The 18,492-nt window shown below is 60.2% G+C and overlaps 1 protein-coding gene across 1 annotated transcript; it reads right to left on the bottom strand.

Annotated features, from left to right (window-relative positions):
- Positions 1-1,368: 1,368 nt before the first annotated feature.
- Positions 1,369-15,568, bottom strand: CDX1 (caudal type homeobox 1). Its single transcript, XM_013953530.2, is given in 4 exon segments — positions 1,369-3,082; positions 3,085-3,214; positions 3,490-3,635; positions 15,000-15,568. Coding segments are annotated over 4 exon segments (855 nt in total). The 5' UTR covers positions 15,427-15,568; the 3' UTR covers positions 1,369-2,930.
- Positions 15,569-18,492: the final 2,924 nt, after the last annotated feature.

The following is an 18,492-nucleotide window of genomic DNA, read 5'->3' as shown; positions in this document are numbered from 1 at the left end:
CGGTTCCTGGATGGTGTCGCGGGAGGGCAGCTCCCCTTCAAGCACAGAGGGGCTTCGAGCAAGACGTTACAGGCACTGGTCATGTTCAGGTTTGGGGAGCACCACCCCATCCCCTGCAGAGGACAGGATCCCCCCCCCCCCAGTCGCTCTCCATCCCCATGTGGCAAAGACATGTTGCAAATCAAAGGCAGGCAAATCCCAGCCAGTCCCCGGCACAGGGACCACACTGGAGTCTCTGCACAGAAATGGACCCTGGTTTCCCCTGGCCTTGCCCAGCTCTGTGGGCAGCTAGTCCATCCAGGCCATCCCTTTTCCCACATCTCACCAGCTCCATTTCCTTTTCCTCCTCCTGGCTTAGCTACTCGTGGCCCCACATCCCCGGCAGCATGTGCAGAGGAGGCGGCAGTGCCCGTTCACCTGCAGCCGTGCCCCTGCTGCGGCGAGCGCACAGATTCCCAGGGTGCAGCGATGGGCGCAGCCGCTATTGCGAGGTCAGGAACAACCCTTTGCTCTGCCCCTCTCTGCACTGCCACCTCAGCATCCTGCCGCTGTGCCTCCATCTCCTCCACCCACGAGGCACGAGGACTTTATCCTGCACCCAGCGTCCTTCCCGAGACACCCCCGCCACACTCCGTACGCACATCCTCGCCTCTCCCCAGCAAACGCTTGGCACATTATGGGGCAGAAAGAGCAGTTTTAGTGTAGGGAGTTGGGGCAGCTCCATGTTTGGTGCAAGCACAGCAATGGCTAGGTTTGGCCCATCCAGGCCCTCTCCCGCTCGTCGTTGCCTCTCCACGTGGCCGGGCACCAATGCCAGCTGTTCCAGGCACTATCTCACATCCTCATTTTGTGTTTGCTCTTCTTGGACAAGGAGGATATTCAGCCCGTCAACAGCCATAAAATGAGATTAGAAGCTGGGAGGCGCCAATGGGAGGCCGCCACGTCCATGGGCAGCTGGCCTTGTTCTTTGGCCTCCACCAGCCCAGGCTCAGCCTCACCCCTTCCCTGGCTGCCCCTGGGGCTGCAGGTTTGCAGCCACCGGGACACCCAGCATGGCCAACTGGTGCCGCAAGAAAGAGCCAGGACATGGTGGGACCTCGCCATGTTGCAGCCCCCAGTGCCCCTAGAAGTGCCTCCACAGGAGGGAGGGGAGCACCACACACTGAAGGGTCTGTTTGCACTCTTCCTGGTGCAGATGGCTCGGCCGGGCAGGACCCGGCGCCTGGGCTTATCCTCGGCTTGCAAGCCCCAGGGCACCTGGGAGCTTTGCTGCTGTGCGAGACCCGCACCCAGCATCCCTTCCCCAGGCGCTGTGCGGCAGCCACAACAGCCTGAGCTGTGAGGAGGCGGCAACGGAGCTGTGGCATGTGGGATTCCTGCTAGCTTTTATTTTTACCAATGCTTAAAAAATAAAAAGGAAAACCAATTCTGCTTTATATACACAAAAACCGAGCCGAAGTCCCGAGCCGATGAAACCGCTCATCTGAACCACCAACCACAGACAGCAGTGGTGACCGAGGGAGGTGCCACCAGGGACACTCAGATGTGACAAGCACTGGAGAGACCCCAGTGCAGGGCCCAGCTGGGTCTGTGCTGGAGCCATGGCCTTGCTTTCTGGTCTCAGCTCTGGGAGGGAAGCAGCAGCCCAGGAGCACCCAGCACAGCCCGGGACAGGACGCCAGCTGCTCCCTGCTGGCCTTTAGGGCATCCAAAACAGGGCCAAGAGAGCAATCAGGAGCAGGCAGGATAAATGGAGTTTTTGGTTGCAATTCTCCAGCAGGATAAGAGGGGACAGCAGAGACCTGCCTGGTGGCCCTCGCACAAGGGAGGACGTCAGGGCAGCCCTCCAGCGCACTGCATACCGCCAGCATGGGTGCATTCATTCCTGGCCCAAGACATGTGGTGAGGACAAAACCCAGTGTCCGTTGGGTCTTGAAGGGAATAGGAAGACCCCACGCCACTGTCTTTGGAAACCACTACCTCCATCACCTCACACCAGGTCTTTGTCTCCCCTGCCCGCCCCAGCCCCAACCACGAAGAGCAGCCATTTCCAGTGCCTGCAGCGGCTGCAGTCCCACAGCGCAACGCAGGATGGCAAAGCTCTCCTGCAGCACCAAGGCGATACGCTTGCTGGATGGAGACTTGGCATGTCTCCATGTGGTGCTTCATGGACACACCTCAGTTGCCATACTGCAGCAGAACATAGTTGTTATCTGCATGGAGAGTGAGGGTCCAGACCCAGAGCAGCACGGGCAGAGCCCGGGAGTGCAGAAGGAGGGGTGCTGCGGGGATGGCTGCAGTGCATGGTGGAGACATGCATGGGGAACTTGCCAAGGGTGTGCTCCGGCTCAGCGCTATCAGTGTTGGTTTAAAGGAGGGCTCCAATTCTCCCTCAGGCACCAGCAGGCTCCTCTGTCTGCAGCCCCATCAGCCAAGGGTCCTGCATGACTCGCACCGTCCAGCTCGCTCTTCCTTCTGCATCCCCCTTCCTAGCATGGCAGATCCAGGAGACTAGTTCAGCTCAGATTTGTTTTGCCTTGAGTCCAGCCAAGTCTTTTTTCTCATTCAGTCTTGTTTGAACTGCCCCAAAAGCATCAGGCAGCTGGATCTCCAGGAGGACCATGAAGAAAGTGTCCTATAAGTTCCATCTGATGTGCTGCAGGAAAGTCTTCCTCCACCACAACCTCACACCTCCAGCCAAGAACCCTCCTTCCTCTCTAATAACATTAAGATCCCGCTTTGGGCTATGGACACTGGAGGCCAGATCAGCATGTGTTTCCTGCTGGAGAGCAATACTACCTAACCTATTGTTCTTGTATGTAGGCGAGAGCCCACAAGCCCCTTGGGAAGGTCACGGTGCCACCTTGTCAAGCCTCATGGGCTGCCCCACTGGTTCAGCCAGAGAACATTGTGTCTTTGGGAAGGGACTGTCACTCTTCAGAGTACACTGGCTGGCTTGGCTCTGCTACATAGTGCTTATCTCTTGGTGTCTGTAGCTGCTGGGGGGTTAAGGCATGAATTCTTCCTTGATTGTCAGCGGAGAGGAGGAGATGAGGTTTGGGGCGCTGCTGCTGCACAGGCCGCCAATGGGCCCCGGGGTGCCGACAGCCGGAGGCGTAGGTGTGGTGGTGCTGGTGGGCTGGCTTTGCTGCTGCATCTTCTTTTTGTTCACCTTCCTCTCCTTCGCTCTCCGGTTTTGAAACCAGATTTTCACCTGTAGGGAGAAACGGACAGCGATAGAGAGAAGAGAAGACAGCAGAGGACAACAACCCTTGTAGCACCCCTGGGGAGGGGGGAACACCCTGGGGTTTAAGGAGAAGGATGAGCTATGGGGCAAAGTGGCCTTCACAGGGAGGACAACATTGCCTCCTCCGGCCGCAGCCCTCCCAGCCCAGCTTGCCTAGAGGCCTCCACCTCCACCCAGGACAGAGGTTTCCCACCAGGCTCCGCATGGTGAGGAGGCACCCCCCGGGGCAGCACAGCACTGACCTGACGTTCGGTGAGTCCCAGGGCAGCGGCCAGCTCGGCTTTGCGGCGGATGGTGATGTAGCGGCTGTAGTGAAACTCCTTCTCCAGCTCCAGGCGCTGGTGGTCTGTGTACACCACCCGGTACTTGTCTTTCGTCCTGGTCTTGCCTGGCAGAGACAGCAGAGTGGGGTTAGCCAGGAGGGGGCTGGAGGGGCAGCAGGAGGGGTAGGAGCATCCCCGAGGACACGGAGGAGCTGCACGAACCCACAGGGAGCTCAGGAGACACAGCAACTCCCTGGGGACCAGCAGGCAAGAGAGAAGAGGCTGCGTGGTGGCCCGGGAGCGTGACACACAGCGTGGCAGAGTCCAACCTGCAGCACCAGCGTCGTGCCGTGGAGCCCCAAGGCAAAGCAGCCCCGGCGCGGGGGCAAGGGAAACACCGCAGACCTTTGGCAGCCTCTCGGTTTAACTTCAGCATCCTCGGATGAATGAGGATTTTTGTCTTCCAGGGAGTTTCAGCACCCTTTCGAGGAAGGCTGGCCATCCCTGGGAGTCTGCTAACAAAAATGTGGTGCTTTCCGCCACAGAATAGCCCCGAGGCAGCAAATAAACACAGCTGCGAATATTTGCTGCTCCACTTGAAAGCACCAAACCCTGTTTCAGACCGTCAGGAGGGACAGAGCCAGGTTTTCAGCTGAGCAGCCACTGTCCTTCCGACTGGGAATCTGGCCAGTTGTCTGCCTGGAAGACACAGGCCATTAGGCACATTTGCCCATCTTTTCCTGAATTTCTGCCACGGAGAGTGATGCCGCTGCAGGAAAGGGCAGAGCCAAGCCCCGAACAGCTCTGTGGATCTCCCCGGGGCAGGCACCAGCATGGACAGGGAGGCAGGATTCGGCCGTGTGCTTTGGCCCAGGAATGTTTTCCTGTTCTCCAGACAGAAGCAGCAGTTTTTGCCCTCAGAAGCTCCAGCAGGGCTCTTGGGGGCTCTGCCCCAGCCCTTCCAGCCCCAGCGCCTGTCAGGGGTCAGAGGAGGCATCGGTTGCCAGCACAGACCATCCTGCTGACCACTAACCAAACAGCAGACCTGAATAACCTCACTCTTAGTCTGCTTCCCCAAGAAAATAAGATCTATGCTTTCCACACCTGTCGTTCTGCTCATCCGCTCCTGCTAATAACTCCTTGGCACATTGGCCAGTTTGGGCCAAATCTGATGGGCATTGAGAAGTTTCAGAGACCTTCTTAAATTCTGGCTAGCCTGGAGGCAGCAGGAGCTTGGGTGGCACAGAGCGAAACTCCGCTTCCACAGAGAGAGACAGCAGCGTGGACTCAACCCTAGTTAGACATCAGAGGATCCCCACATAGCGACACCTCCACCCCCAGCATGCAAATCCGCTTGTTTACCAGCCAACTCGATTTTATTTTTAAGCATCCTGGAACGTGTTAGTAACATCGCAAGATGATCACTTGGAGATGCACGCAGGCCTGCCGGGGTAACCGCTCCCCCGGAGCCTGGGGCTCCGGCTCAAGAGCAGCCCCAGGCTGTTGGCACAAGTGGGGCAGTGGCAGGGGCAAGCTGAGGCCCAAGCTGAAAGACTGAAGCCGAGGGCAAGCCCTGCTTTCTGAGCCTCCAGCCCTCTCCTTGCTTGGGGATGCAGGGAATTTCCTGGAAAAAAAGGCAGCAGCTTTTCTGTTAGCAACCAAGAGCAGGCAACGGGCTTCCTGCTGCAGGTTGCCACCGAGCCCGTGCCAGGATGTGCAAACGTCTGGGTGCAAGCGGGTGCCTGGGGTGGGCACGGGCGGGGAGGCGTTTCGCCCTGCTGGGACGTGACCCCAGCGCTCCCAGGCACGAAAGCAGCCACCCCGCAACTGGGGTCAGAGCGCGATTTCCATGACTATGTCGCTCTTTGTGCCCTCCTTCATGGCCTGCAGTGGGCTCCTCAGGGCCGGCATTCGCACGGGGTCGGCACGCTGGGAGCGGGGTGGTGCTGGGGCTGGCACAGCCTCCCAGATGTGGCGGATCCCTGCTCCCAGGGCGGGAGGAGCACAGGGTCCCCGAGCAATTCCCAAATAGCACTGAGGCTTCCCGATGATCCGTGGAGGAGGGAAGGAGCTCAGCAAGGCTGTAACACGCCAGGAATAGAAACCAAATCGCCCAGCACCAGGGCTGGGCTTCAGCCACTAAATCATACGTGATGGATGCGATAAATTTAGTCATCACTTTTATCTCCTGATGGTAGAAAAGACTCAAAGCAAGTGGAGATCCCAGCCCATTTCAGAGCTGTTTGGAAGAGAGCATTTAGTCCCTCCTTACCACGGATGAGAGCAAATCTGCCTATGGTCACAGAGGGTGACTATACAAGTAAAAAGCAGGTGTGTAAAGGGAATTTGCTCAGGCACAACACGTGTATAGAGATGTCTGCAGGCAAGCAGCTGAGACACAGTGATTTAGCACGCACAAGATCTCCCACGGCAGACCTGTGCTTCGTGTCCCCACCAGCAGCCGCTGAATGGGTCCATCCCAACCACACGCCGCCGTCGGCTCTTCCCTGCCAAAGGGGGATTTTTGCAAGACTTTTTTCTTCCTGGGCGTTTGTCTGCTGTTTGGTGTAAATAGGAGCTGGTGGCTCAAAACAAAACCAAGTGATAAGATGGGACAGCTACCCGGCAGCCCAGCCAGCGGGCAGCACCGCTGCTACTCCCGCGGGAGCTCTGCCTTTTGCACCATGGTGCTTCCGCCTCTTGCAGCTCCACGGGGACTCCTGAAGAGCTCGTCGGCATAAGAAGGCCGTCCGCACGCACACCCCAGAGTGACCTATGCCGAATTTGCAAACACATCGATTCCCAAGGAGTTACAAAATGAGTGAGATGCACCAGCTGAGGTTTACACAGGGTTTAGCAGCTCCGTGAGAAACCGTGCTCACTCGCTGTCTCTGCTCCAGGCTCAGGGACTCCTACAAGTTTTCTCTTTTCTCACATAAATTTATCTTTTAAATTACTTTAATATCTAGGCCATTTGAAAATGAAAAACTTCCTGAACTGATGATGACTTAAAAATGGTCTTATTTGAAATAGTACTATTTGCATACCATGGCTTGGAGAAAAAAACAGTTGGGAAGAAATGAATTCACAGATAAGGTTAAAAAAAAAACTAAAGAAAGGAGATGTGAATACCACATGCGCCATGAATCTTAGCAGGAATTATTATTTGCTGCTCCAGCTGTAAATAGATCCATCATTGCTTGTTCTTTATTATTCCCTGTTCATCGTTTGTCCTTGATGAATTCCCTTCTTTGTCTCAAGTCTTCCAGATTCCCGGTCACACTGGTGAGCCATTGCCATGTGAGCAGGATGGATAACCAGTCCCTCGCCACTAAACATCAAGCAGCAAAGAGTCAAAGTACAGCGTTCACAAGCAAGCCAGAGATGGAAAGTTATTCATCTCAACTAATTGCTGGTTTCAGCTATGTTTGCTGAATTCAGGAATGTATTGTGGGTGATTCACAAGGAAAAAGAAAAGGATTTGCAAGAAATACTATTGACAATGAATAATTCAACTACCTTGAATATGAATGCTGAGTTGCACTTAACTCTCTCTTGGCGGCCTTTTATGGCTCTGTGAAAGGAAAGAGGGAACTTGGGACAAGCCACCCCAGCTCCTGGGGAAAGCCCTCCAATGCCCCGCGGGGTGCATAGACCAGCTGAGGGATGGAGCAGCTTCTGGCAGCCCTGGCACTGACTTCTCCTCTCCAAGAGAAAGCAAGAAACCCCAGAGGTGGTGAACCTGCCCAAAGCACCAGCGCAGAGGACTTCTTCATGGGTCTGGTGAAGCCGGCTCTGCTAGCCCTGGCACAAGTGTAGGTAATTGGGGTGCAAAGAGCTCTGATTTTCCCCCATGAAGTCTTGGGTTTACTGCAGATCTTCTTGCAAGGCAAGACATCATCCCCTTGTGCAAGAGGACCTCCTGCACGGCAGAAGGGACGATGAACCGGACCTCCCAGCCATGCCCCAGCTCCACGAGCTTCCGCGGCACCTTTGCTTCCCACAGCCCATTGCAGGTGAAACCTGCCTTCCTCGCAGCGTGGCCACTAGCCCCTTCCAGCCCCGCCACGCGTTTCAACTCCCTCCCTCTTGTCCCCAAAAGACCAGGCAGACGACCTGCTCGGGCAGCTGAAGCAAGCCACTCATAGGGCCGGTGGGGAGGATTTCGGCTTCGGGATCAAGGAACGGCCAATGGCTGCGTGGGGAGAGGGTATCATTCCCATCGTTAATGTATAACCCTAATAGCACTCACCTTAGCCATGATTAGATAAGGGAATAGCTTTAATGTGCTGTACAAACCCCAAAGGACGTACTCCTGAGTGTGTATGCACACTCACGCACACACCCCATGGGCACCGGGGACCCGCTGCCCCGCTGCCATCTGCTTCCCACGGCCCCGTGGCCACGCAACCACCCGAGGATCAGCCCCATGGTGGCCCCAGGGTCAGCCCCACGGCAACCTCCCTGGGAGACGGGGCCGTGCTGCAGAGCCCGTGGGCTCCTGCCGCTGGAGCATCCCCGGCAGGCACAGGCCGGCTTGGGCCACGCGGCCCCAGGCAAGACGGGGCTGTCACTGCCTTCCTGCTGGAGCAGGGCAAGGAAAGGGGCCCTGCGTGTGGCGGTGCCAGCGGAGAGCAGCACAAACCCGCACGCTTTTCTAAAGGCGTCTCTATTTCACAGGTCAAAAGCCGTGCTTGGAGCAATGCAACCCCAGAGCCGGCCGACTTTGCGGTGGCGAGCGAGCCTGGCTGCACGGGGTGCTCGCACCACATGGGCGGGCTGCAGGCGTGCACCGGGAGATGCGCTCAGCCGGCGGGTGTGTGCCCCACCGTGCAGCCTCACCGCTTCAGGGCAGGCTCCGGCCCCGGCCAGGCACTGTTTGCACAGCCTCGTCTGCCCATCTGTCTGCACCACGTGCCCATTTCCAGACTAATGGCACTACGGTATTTTAATACTGAAAAGCTTTATGTGTAAAAGCACCATCACCAGTGAGCATCAAAGGAAGAACCTCTCCGCGCTGGGGTTACACTGGAGTAAGACGGAGCAAGGCTTTTGGGACTAGGTCCCCCAGCCGAGTGCTTTTAGTCCCTAATAAAACTACTTCATTCTGAATGAGCAGAGTCTATTTCCAAAGAGGATAAACTCCTTGCACCCCAGAGTAAGAAGAGCTGCTACATCAGGATTTGCTGTCCCTCCGGAGGAAGAGCTTCAATGAAAACTTCCCTCCGCCCAACACAGGTTAGTCAATGTTACGGATGGAGAAACTGAGGCACAGAAGCAGCTTTGAACCGGAGAGGATCCCAGAGTCAGAGCTGTGGGCTGCAATCCCTGGTGTGACTCCCCCTGGCCAGCTCTAGCCCATGATCCGTGTACAGCTCCGCAGGGGGAAAACCCCTGCTGCTGCCGGGAGCAAAGAGGGAGGCAGCTGCCCCCAGTCCCAGGTGACGATGAGTCTTCTCATAGGACTTGGAAGCCTCCAGGCTTGCTGGAGTCAACCTCATGTGGCAGCCAGATGTGCTCCAGCTGCTTCTGGGTGGCCGGGCTGATGCTCCCTCCACTGAGCAAAGGCAACCACAGCTGCCCCTGCAGCAGCGCCTGGCTGGAGGTGGCCCAGCCTCCATCGCAGCTCCACCAAACCATCCCGTGAGACCCCGTCCCTCCCGCACGCTCTGGCCATATCGTGTGCCACCAGGCTTGGCAAATGCACCACAGCCTCTCGCATGCCCACAGGATCCAAGTCCCAGTCAGACTGTGCCAGGTGGGGAGATGAACCCATATACCTCTCCCACCCTGGGGCTGGGAGCCAGCAGGGCAGGGTGTCCCCCAGCCTTCCCATTCCCTTGCGTGGTTCAAAGTCCTCCAATGTTTTGCTCTGCCCCAGCAGTGATGGATGAGGTGACTGAGGCAGCACGAGGCACAGGGGCCACGCAGCTGCCAGTGAGAAATGAGCCCCTCCAGAGGGCAATTCATCTCTGCACGATTGCTGTCTGAGATCATTTCTCTGCAAAAGAGGGCGTTGGACTCAGACAACTGCCAGGTATCTAAAACTGGGTAGGAGGAACCATCCTTTCCCACCCGGTATCGAACTTCTCTATTTGCATGGCAGAGGGAGGAGCTGCTGAACAACTGCACACCCCAAGGACCCCACCAATGCACCGGGCACCTGGTCCCTGCCGGAGAAACAGGCCGTTTCAGAGCCGGGTGCGCCGACAGCAAGCCCCATCCATGCCCCAGGCGCCCCTCTCGCGAGGGCTGGGGGCTCCTCCAGCACCCCAGCGACCCCTGCACCTCCAGCACAGCTCCCCGCAGAGCCTGCGGTGCCATGAGCCCAACATTGAACCAGTCTGCGTGTTTCTGCCTGGTACCAAAGATGTCCAAGGAAACAGCACTGATCCCGTGGTCACCGCACTAGCATTAAAAGCCGATCTGGCTTGAAACGTCATCTCCTAAATATGCTTCACTTTTACAAAACTGTGCCACAGATCCTGATGGCTTTATGGTCTCCTACACGCAGGGGCTCGAGCTCTGTGTTTCCAAAAAGCCCAGTGGTTTTGCCATAAATAGGAGCGCGTGGGGCGTACAGGTGATGGGGCTGGTGGCAGCGGGAGGGCAGAAACGGGGACGTGGCGCAGGGCTCGATGCCCCACGGCGGCCGCACCGCTGCCCCGGCAGGCCTGCCAGCAGGAAACGGTGCTGCGCTTCTCCGGCGGCGCAGAGCCGGATCCGGAGGGCGCAGACCGGCGCAAGGGAGCATGGGCTGGCCCCGGCAGCGCTCCCGGCTGCTGGCGCAGGGCCCCGCTTCCCCCATCGCGGCCCCTCCGGGGCTCAGCCCATGGCTGCCACGCTCCTGCCAGCCTCCTTGCCCTCTTCTCCGTTGCCTGCCTTGGCATTGCAACCCAAGTCCAATTCCCTGCTCAGTCCCACGGGGAGCGGGAGCGTCCCAGGGGCCGCATGGGGAAGGATTCAGCCCCTTATCCCTGCAATCGCAAAGCTAACAGCGCTGGAGCGGGAGTCCTTGAAGGTCCCCCGCGGGAAACATCTGCCATTGGCCAGTGGTTTCAAGTGTCCCTTCACTAATCCCAAGGTATTAGCCGGCCAAGCCCATCACGTAGGTACCTCCAGTGCTCGAGGGAAGCCCTTTTTGCTCAAGGAAAGTCGATTCTAGGAAAGTCCAAAAAGCCTGTACCTTGCCCGGCAGGCCTGGCTGCTCAACAAATCCCACCGGAGGCCAGGAGCAGGTTGTGGGTTAATAATTTAAGGAGAGAAGACCGACGGGGAGAAGACCCACGCCGGCGCGTGCGCGCCCAGTGAGCAAGCCGAAAAAAGGCTTTCGGAGGGAGCGACAGTGTCGGCGCCCGCCGGGAGCACCCAGCCATGCGTGCTGCTCTTGAATCCCCCCCCTTTCCAGGGGGAAACATCTCCCTGGCTCCTTGCAGGGGGTTTATCATTCCCTGCAGCTTCCAAGGACCCTATTGGAGCAGAAAAAGCAAAGCCGAGCACGCGCCGAAGCCTGCCCGGCCGTGGCGACTCTCGCCCACCGCCCGCCGCGCCGCTCCCACCGCGCTTTCGCTGGCGATACGGAGCGGCGCAGGCTGGCTCCGCCGGTGACCTGGACGCCAGGCCCGCGGCAGTATCTGGCGCTTTACATAACTAACGAGCCCAGGGTGAATTTCAAAGTTCAGGGAGCTGCCGCTTCCCGCAGCCTCGCTGAGCTTTTTATAGAGCCGGGGTGCAATTCGCAAGGAAGTTTGCAAATAATTGCGAACAAGGAGGAAGCGCGAGGCTTTGACACTCGGCTCGTGAAGATTTTATGAGCAGAGGAAGAGGTGATGTTTGAGAGCAAAGCGAACCCGGAGGATGTCTTCAGGCTCGGCTCTCTCTAATTCCTCGTTTCCAGCCACCAGCCCTCCGGCATCACGATCCCTTTCGCTGTAGGGTTTTGCTGTTCGGTTTTTTTTTTTCTTTCTCCTGCTATTGATAGTTCTGCCGCGTGAGACACACACGTATTTAGCAACAGGTATATAAAATCATCACCAAGAAAGCCTGGTTCTGCGGTGACTCACTAGGAGACTTCCCATTGATTTTCCTTGGGCTCTGGCTGAGATTTGCAGAAACCCCCAACGCACTCATTTTTCCCTGCGAAAAATTTTCTCTTACCGAGGCACAGCTCTTTCCCAAAACCTTTCAGACGACAGCCAATAGCTGCTTATTCAGGGAAAGACAGAGAAGGAACCTCAATTTACAGCCCTCCGAAGTATTATGATTTATAGCATTCGTAATGAAACTGTTGATATTTATAGCGAAAAGCCCATGCATTAATTTCCTATTCCCACTGCGGCGAGGTGGGTAGTCAATCAATCCAGCCTAATTAATGTCCAGCTTATTGATTTCAATAACACAATTCATTTAAGAATTTCGCCCTTATCTATGTCAAACCTGTCTCTGCCCTGCTCGCTTTCAAGCTTAATGCAGAAAGTGTCTGAAGCATTTGCAGCTTTTATTTTTTTCTTTTTTTTTTTTACGGACTGCCCTGGAAAACGCGTGGGATTTTTTAATTCCTCAGAGATCCTTGAGGCTGGGGGGGTGTTTGGCACAAACGGCCCATCAGCTCCAAGGGGAATTTTGCTGCCGATGATTGGCAAAGCCAGGCCGTGTCCCGCCGTCTCCCAGCACGTGGTCCCACCACGGCCGAATCCTGCTGCCGTCCCGGAGGCCACTTGGCCCTGAGGTCGCCCGAGCAGCGCTGGGCTGGGACCCGGCATGGAGGCCCGGATGCAACGGCGGGGCTTTAATCTGCCAGCGACCGAAGGAGCCGGGCGTGTGGCCGGAGCGAGGAGCGCGCGAGCGGGGCTCCGCCGAGCCCGGCCGCCCGCCCCGCCGGCAGCGCTCGCCGCCTCTGCGCGGGGGCAGCTCCTCGGCCGCGCGCGAGGGGACGATGGCCGATTTATTTGTCCCTTTGTATGCACGTAATCTAAGAGATACGACCTGCGCAACTAATGGTATTTTTTCACAATTCAATCAATCCGGCCGTCACGTAACTCAATCAGAGGCGCTTTCAAGCCGCTGCTCTATCTCAGACCCACTGCTGGCTGTAAAACCATTCCCTTGATCCAGAGGTGTGTGCTGATGTCTTTCTCCCCTCATTAATTTCCCCTCCCACTTTCCTCCTCGGAAGAAACCGGGAGGTTCAGACCTACAAAACCGGCAGAAGCTCCCAAGCCCCAGCTCCACTCGCCGCCCGAGAAAGCGCTGCCGGGCTCGTGCCTGCCTTCGCGCCGGGGGCGCGCGAAGCGAAACTGGCCCCAAGAAATCCCCCTCCTCCAGCCACACGCACGGAGCCACTCGTGCACCGAGTCTGGCCCCCAGCAGTGCTCTGCTGTCTTTGCCGGGGAGCCCGGGACAGGGCGGCGGGGAGGCTGGGGCGGCCGAGCCCGGCGGGCAGGGGGGCTGCGGCGGGCAGAGGGGCGCGCGGTGGGCAGAGGGGCGCGCGGCAGGCAGGGGTGCGCAGCAGGCAGGGGCGCGCGGCGGGCAGGGGTGCGCAGCAGGCAGGACGGGCCGCGGCTGGGCTGGAAGCGGCAGTGGCGGGGGACATGAAAGGGCGCGGGCCGGGCAGGACAAAGGGGCAGCTGGAGCCCCGCACCTCCGCACCTCGCTGCCAAAGGAGCCGGCCCCATCTCCATGACAAAGCGAAGCCCTTGTCAATTTGGGCTGGCCCCAAGGGGGGACCTGCCCACCGCCTTTGAAGTGGGCAGCGGGGGCCCCGGCCCAGCGCGGGCAGGGGGCTCTGGTGGCCCAGACACTTCCACTTCCCCCCCAGGTCAGGAGTTCAGCGGGGCAGGACCTGGGGGACAGTGGGGACAGGACCCTGAGGACCTGGGGGACAGCGGGGACAGCACCCAGGGGACAGCGGGCAGCACCCAGGGGACAGCAGGGCAAGACCTGGAGGACAGTGGGGACAGGACCTGGGGGACAGTGGGGAAAGGACCAGGGGAACAGCAGGGACAGCACCTGGGGGACAGCAGGGACAGCATCCAGGGGACAATGGAGACAGGACCTGGGAGACAGCAGGGACAGGACCTGGGGGACAGCAGGGACAGGACTTGGGGAACAGCAGGGCAAGACCTGGAGGACAGTGGGGACAGGACCCAGGGGACAGCAGGGCAGGACCCAGGGGACAGTAGGCCACAGGCGGCACAGCGGTAAGCACCGGAGCAGGGACACCACCAAGACAGCGTACGGCACCCACGCCGCGCCCAGTGCACGCCCTGCACCCAGCGTACGCCCTGTGCCCAGCGAGCCCGCGCGCACGCACATGCAGCGTGCAGCACATGCACAGAGCGCCAGCACCCGCCCCGCACCGGGCACCTTCCCCAAAGCCGCCACACCTTGCACACACACTGCATGTGGCACACCTCCCCCCAGGCTCACCGAAGCCGCACATGCACACGGGACGTGGCGCCTTCCTCCAACACACGGTGCCTTGTGCACACACATGCAGCACGAGGCGCCTTCCCCAAGCACGCAGCACCTTGCACACGCACCTATAGCACGAGACCTTCCCCCAACGTGCAGCACCTTGCACGCACACATATAGCATGAGACCTTCCCCAAGCGCACAGCACCTTGCACAGGCACATACAGTATATGGTCCCCATGCACAGTCCCTGACACATGCACCATGTATAGCACCTTATACACACACACATACAGAGCACATAACACCCCCCACACACACACACACTGCATGCAACACCATACACGCACACACACGGTGCATACAGCACCTTTCCCCCATGGATGTACATATGGCACCTTCCCCGCACACATTCATACACACTTCCTCGCACTCATACACGCTACAGGTGCCACACTCACTGCAGAAGGCACCTTCCCCGTAGACCTATGCACCCGTCACGGGCTCTCACCCGCACCAGCACGCCGGTTCGCACTCCCCTGCGCACACCCTGTGCACAGCGCTTGTACCGTGGTCTCTTGGCAGCGTCCGTCCCCGGCAGGCGGCCCTCCCCACGGCTCCCGCGCTCGGCCGCAAGCCCTGCGCGTGCGAGACGCCCCGGCCGGCACCCCCTCGGGGCTGGCAGGGCATTCCCAGCGTGGGCGACCGTCCTGGCACCGGCGCCACGGGGTGGTTTTCCAACCACACACAGTGCGGAAACCGTGCACTGAACCCAGCAGCCAGCGGTGTGGGAAGACAGGGCGATCCACAGGCTGGTATTCCTGGAAAAGCCCTCCATGCCCATCCTCACCCCGTGCCGCCCCGCTGCCCTGGCCCCACGGCTCTCCCCAGCAGGGTCCCTTTGGCTTTTTGGCCTGGACATGCAGCCAAGGAGAGGGGACGCCAAGCCGCGCACGCCCTCCCTGCAGCCCCTGCATGGACAGACGCGGAGCAGGATCCGGCCCGGTGGGACTTTGGCATAGGGTGGCTGTACGTGGAGGAAGGAGCCGGGGTGCGGGGAGGGGGGGTCACTCACCGCTGCTGCTGGTGCTGGGAATGCTGCGCCTCATCCATTCGTAAGGGGTGCGCCGCTGGGAAGTGGGGGAGAGCTGGGGCACCGCACTGCTGATGGGCGGCGGCAGGAGTCCCGAGCCCGGCGGCTGCATGGCGTTAAAATCCGGGGGGCTGAATCCAAACTGCCCCGGGGCGGCGGCGGACGAGGCAGTGGCGGTCCCGTACGAATGCCAGTCCTCCTTGGCAGGGGTGTAGGGAGAGCCCCAGGCCCCCGCGGGCTGCCCGTGGTGCGGGTCGCTGTTAATCCCCGGCACATGGTGGTAGCCGGCAAAGTCCGAGTACTGGGGCGGCCCCGGCACGTAATTCTGGGGGCTGAGGTTGAGGCTGGGGTGCCGGACGGGGCTGGGATACATGTTGGCGTCTTTATCCAAAAGATAGCCTACATACATGTTGGGCGCCCGGCCCCGCGCGCATGCTGCGCCGCCGGCTGGGAGCCCGGTTCGGCGGCGAGGCGGCCGCCCCTCCGTCCGCCCCGCGCTCACCTGGGCGCCTTGGGGAGCTGTGTCCCACGGGCCAGGCGCCTCCCTGCCCCGAGGCTTTTATTGGGCCCAACCTCTCGCAGCATTTGCATTGAAAGGCAGGTTTGCATTTCAAAGTGCAGGAACCCCGGCGGGGCGCGCGGGTGGGCGGCAGCGGGGCGCGTTCAAGCCTCTCCGACCCGGCCGAGGCGGCGGGCAGGGCAGCTCCGGGGGGGACGCTGCCGAGCGGGTTGTCCCCGGGCCGCCGGCTTGGTCCCTTTGCCCGGCTCTGGGGACACCAGCGCGCCTCCGGGGCTGCCCACGAGGATGCCCCAAGGGAGCCCACGCGGTTGCTAGATCCAGCGTCACCCCAGGGTGACGCTGACCTGGCCCGGTCATGGGGAGCCGGGGCTGAGCCTCCGTATTAGAGCCCGGCTGGGGACAAGCTGGGCTGTGCCTGGTGTCGGACCCGTTGCCCACGCTGGGGGACGCCGAGCCCTCGCGCTGGGGCAGCGTTTTCCCGCGCCCGGCGGCAGCATCCACCTGATCCAGAAGTGGGAAGGGGCCGGCGCTGGGTACCCCATGCAGTGAGATAATCCAGGGGCAAACCCCAAGCTGGCAGCCCCTTCCAACCCTAACCTTGCAAAGCAAAGCAAAGCCCAGCCCCAGAGAGCAGGACAGACGGACGGACAGAGCCGGCTGCACGCAGGGAGAGGCCCCCCCCAGACCCAGCAGGTTCCCCCCCCGGGAACAGGGGCATCCTCCACTCTCACGCCTCGCCCAGCACAGCCTCTTGGGCCAGCCGTTGTCCTGCAAGGGGGAAATCAAAAGGAAATCAATAAAATGCAAAGTGCCGGCAGCATCCCCTGGATTTGGGCAGCAGCCCAGCCCCCGGGAAGCAGGTCCGGCCAGGATCCTGCCCCGCCACCTCCTTCCCCGCTAGCATCCTGCTTCGGCTGCTGCTGGCCCCTCCGCGCAGACACAGGCAGCAGTGCAGGCTTGGTTTTCCTGCCCAAACCGAAGCACAAGCCCGCAGAGGCTGCCAGGAGGATGTTTGCCACCTCTCCGAGGCCACCTCTCCCCGTTTTTCTGCACCGGCCACTTCCCCTGCTAGATAGAGGTGAGGGGTAAGGCCTGGCCTGGCCTTTGCCCTCCCGGAAACAGCCAGGGATTTGATAATAAGAAACAGAAAAAAAAAGAAAAAGAAAAAGAAAAAGAAAAAGAAAAAGAAAAAGAAAAAGAAAAAGGCAGAGAAAAGAGGATTTGGGATGAAATTAATATTGAGAGGAGAAGGTAAAAGAAGACAGACGTACAGAGCTTTTCCTGGTCACAGTGATGAACCCGGGAGCTGCTTTCCGCGTGGGGTGGACTCGCAGGTTTGTGGCAGCAAAAGGGAAACGACTGCAAAACCTGCAGAGCCTCTCTAATTTGGGGAGCTCGGTGCATTTTGTAGACAACCATTCCTCGCCTTTTTTCCCCTGCCGCCGGTGGCGCAGGTGGCCGAGTCAGCCAGCGGGCCGGGGCCCGCGCTCGCGCCCGAGCCGCCCCCCCCACGGCACCCTGCGCCCGGGCTCTCGGCGCCTGGGCAGGATGGGAGCGTGCCGGAGCCCCCGCAGCAGCGCCGTTTGCTCGAGGTGGCCTGTGCCGGAGCGTGTGCCGCAGCCTCCCAGCCGCCCCCCCGGACAGAGCCAGGCCCTTCCCGCCCTGGCGAGCGAGCGGCACCCGGCTGCAGCGGCAGCGGGGCGGCACCCCGACCCCGGGGCCCACGCGGCTCCGGCGCAGCCCGGGTGCCCATCGCGTTGCTCCAGGCTGAAACAAGGCAGGAATTTTGCACGTGGTGGGATACACGCTCCCTGCAAGGAGGAGGGAGCTTGGCTGGGATTGCAGGGAGATGGGGAAGGAGGCAAGGTGCAGCCGCAGCTACAAACAGTGGTGCAGACGGATGGAGGGAGACAGGAAACAGCTCCTTGGCGGTGGTGCTGGGGGAGGCACCAGCACTTTGCATGGACGCTCCCAACGGCAGCGGTTCGGGACAAACCCTGTCCATTTGGACTCAGACCCGGCTGCTGGATCTGCTCCTCCAACCCGTGTTGCTGACACTCCGTGCCGCAGGGTGGCACGTCCGTGGGGCCAGAGGTGCTAGGAGAGGCGCGTGGTTAGAGGCATCCTCCTCGCCCCTCCGGTTAACGCGGGCCGGGTGCCCCCGCGGAGGCGCCGGCACGGTCCTCCATGTGCGGCGACCCCCGGCAGTGGGAATCCCTCGCCACCCCGAGTTCACACCGCACCGTAGCCTGATTGATGTGTCGTATAATCCCATTTATCCCGGTTCTTTCCCAAGGTCTCGGTGCAGCAGCAGCTTTGTTTAAACAAGAGCCAAGGCCACCTTCCTCCTCCTCCTCCTTCCGCCTGCAAAGACACCCTGGATTGGGGAGAGGAAAAGCAGAGGGGGCAGAAAATCCCTGGACACGGAGAGGATGGTGGGATGTGCGGAGGCATCCGAGCGGCTGCCATGTCCCACCCCAGCGGCGGCTGCACGCTTGCTCGGGCCGGGTTTATTCCATGGCCCGGAGCTTCGGCATGGGCTCGGTGGCCACGCAGGGCGCGATGCCAGCCGGCAGCATGCAGCGCAGGGGGCCGGTGGGGCCGGGCCAGCACCCCGCGGCCGCGTCCCCTCCCCGCACGGCAGGTGACAGGCTCGGCCGGGCACCGCGCCGCCAGGTGCCTGCTAACAGCCGCGCCGCGACGGCCCATGGCACAGGGGGATGGAGGGCGCCGGGGAAGACGGCTGGGCCATAAAGATCCGCCGACGATAACTTCCCTCTCTTCCTCTTTTTCGGCCTGTTTATTACCAGCGGGGCACAGTTTATGCTGGGGAAAAGTTATGCCGAGGAAGGAGCCGTTCGCGGGCCGGGCGGCCGGTGAGCCACTGGCGTTCCCCTCGCAGGCGGCTGCCCTGGCTCCCTGCCGCGCGGTGCTTGGCCGAGGGTCATTCCCATG

Source organism: Apteryx mantelli, chromosome 14, assembly GCF_036417845.1.
Source record: "Apteryx mantelli isolate bAptMan1 chromosome 14, bAptMan1.hap1, whole genome shotgun sequence".
NCBI classification, from domain to species: domain Eukaryota; kingdom Metazoa; phylum Chordata; class Aves; order Apterygiformes; family Apterygidae; genus Apteryx; species Apteryx mantelli.
The sequence above is the reverse complement of the archived record's forward strand: the minus strand, read 5'-3'. Positions and strand labels throughout refer to the sequence as shown.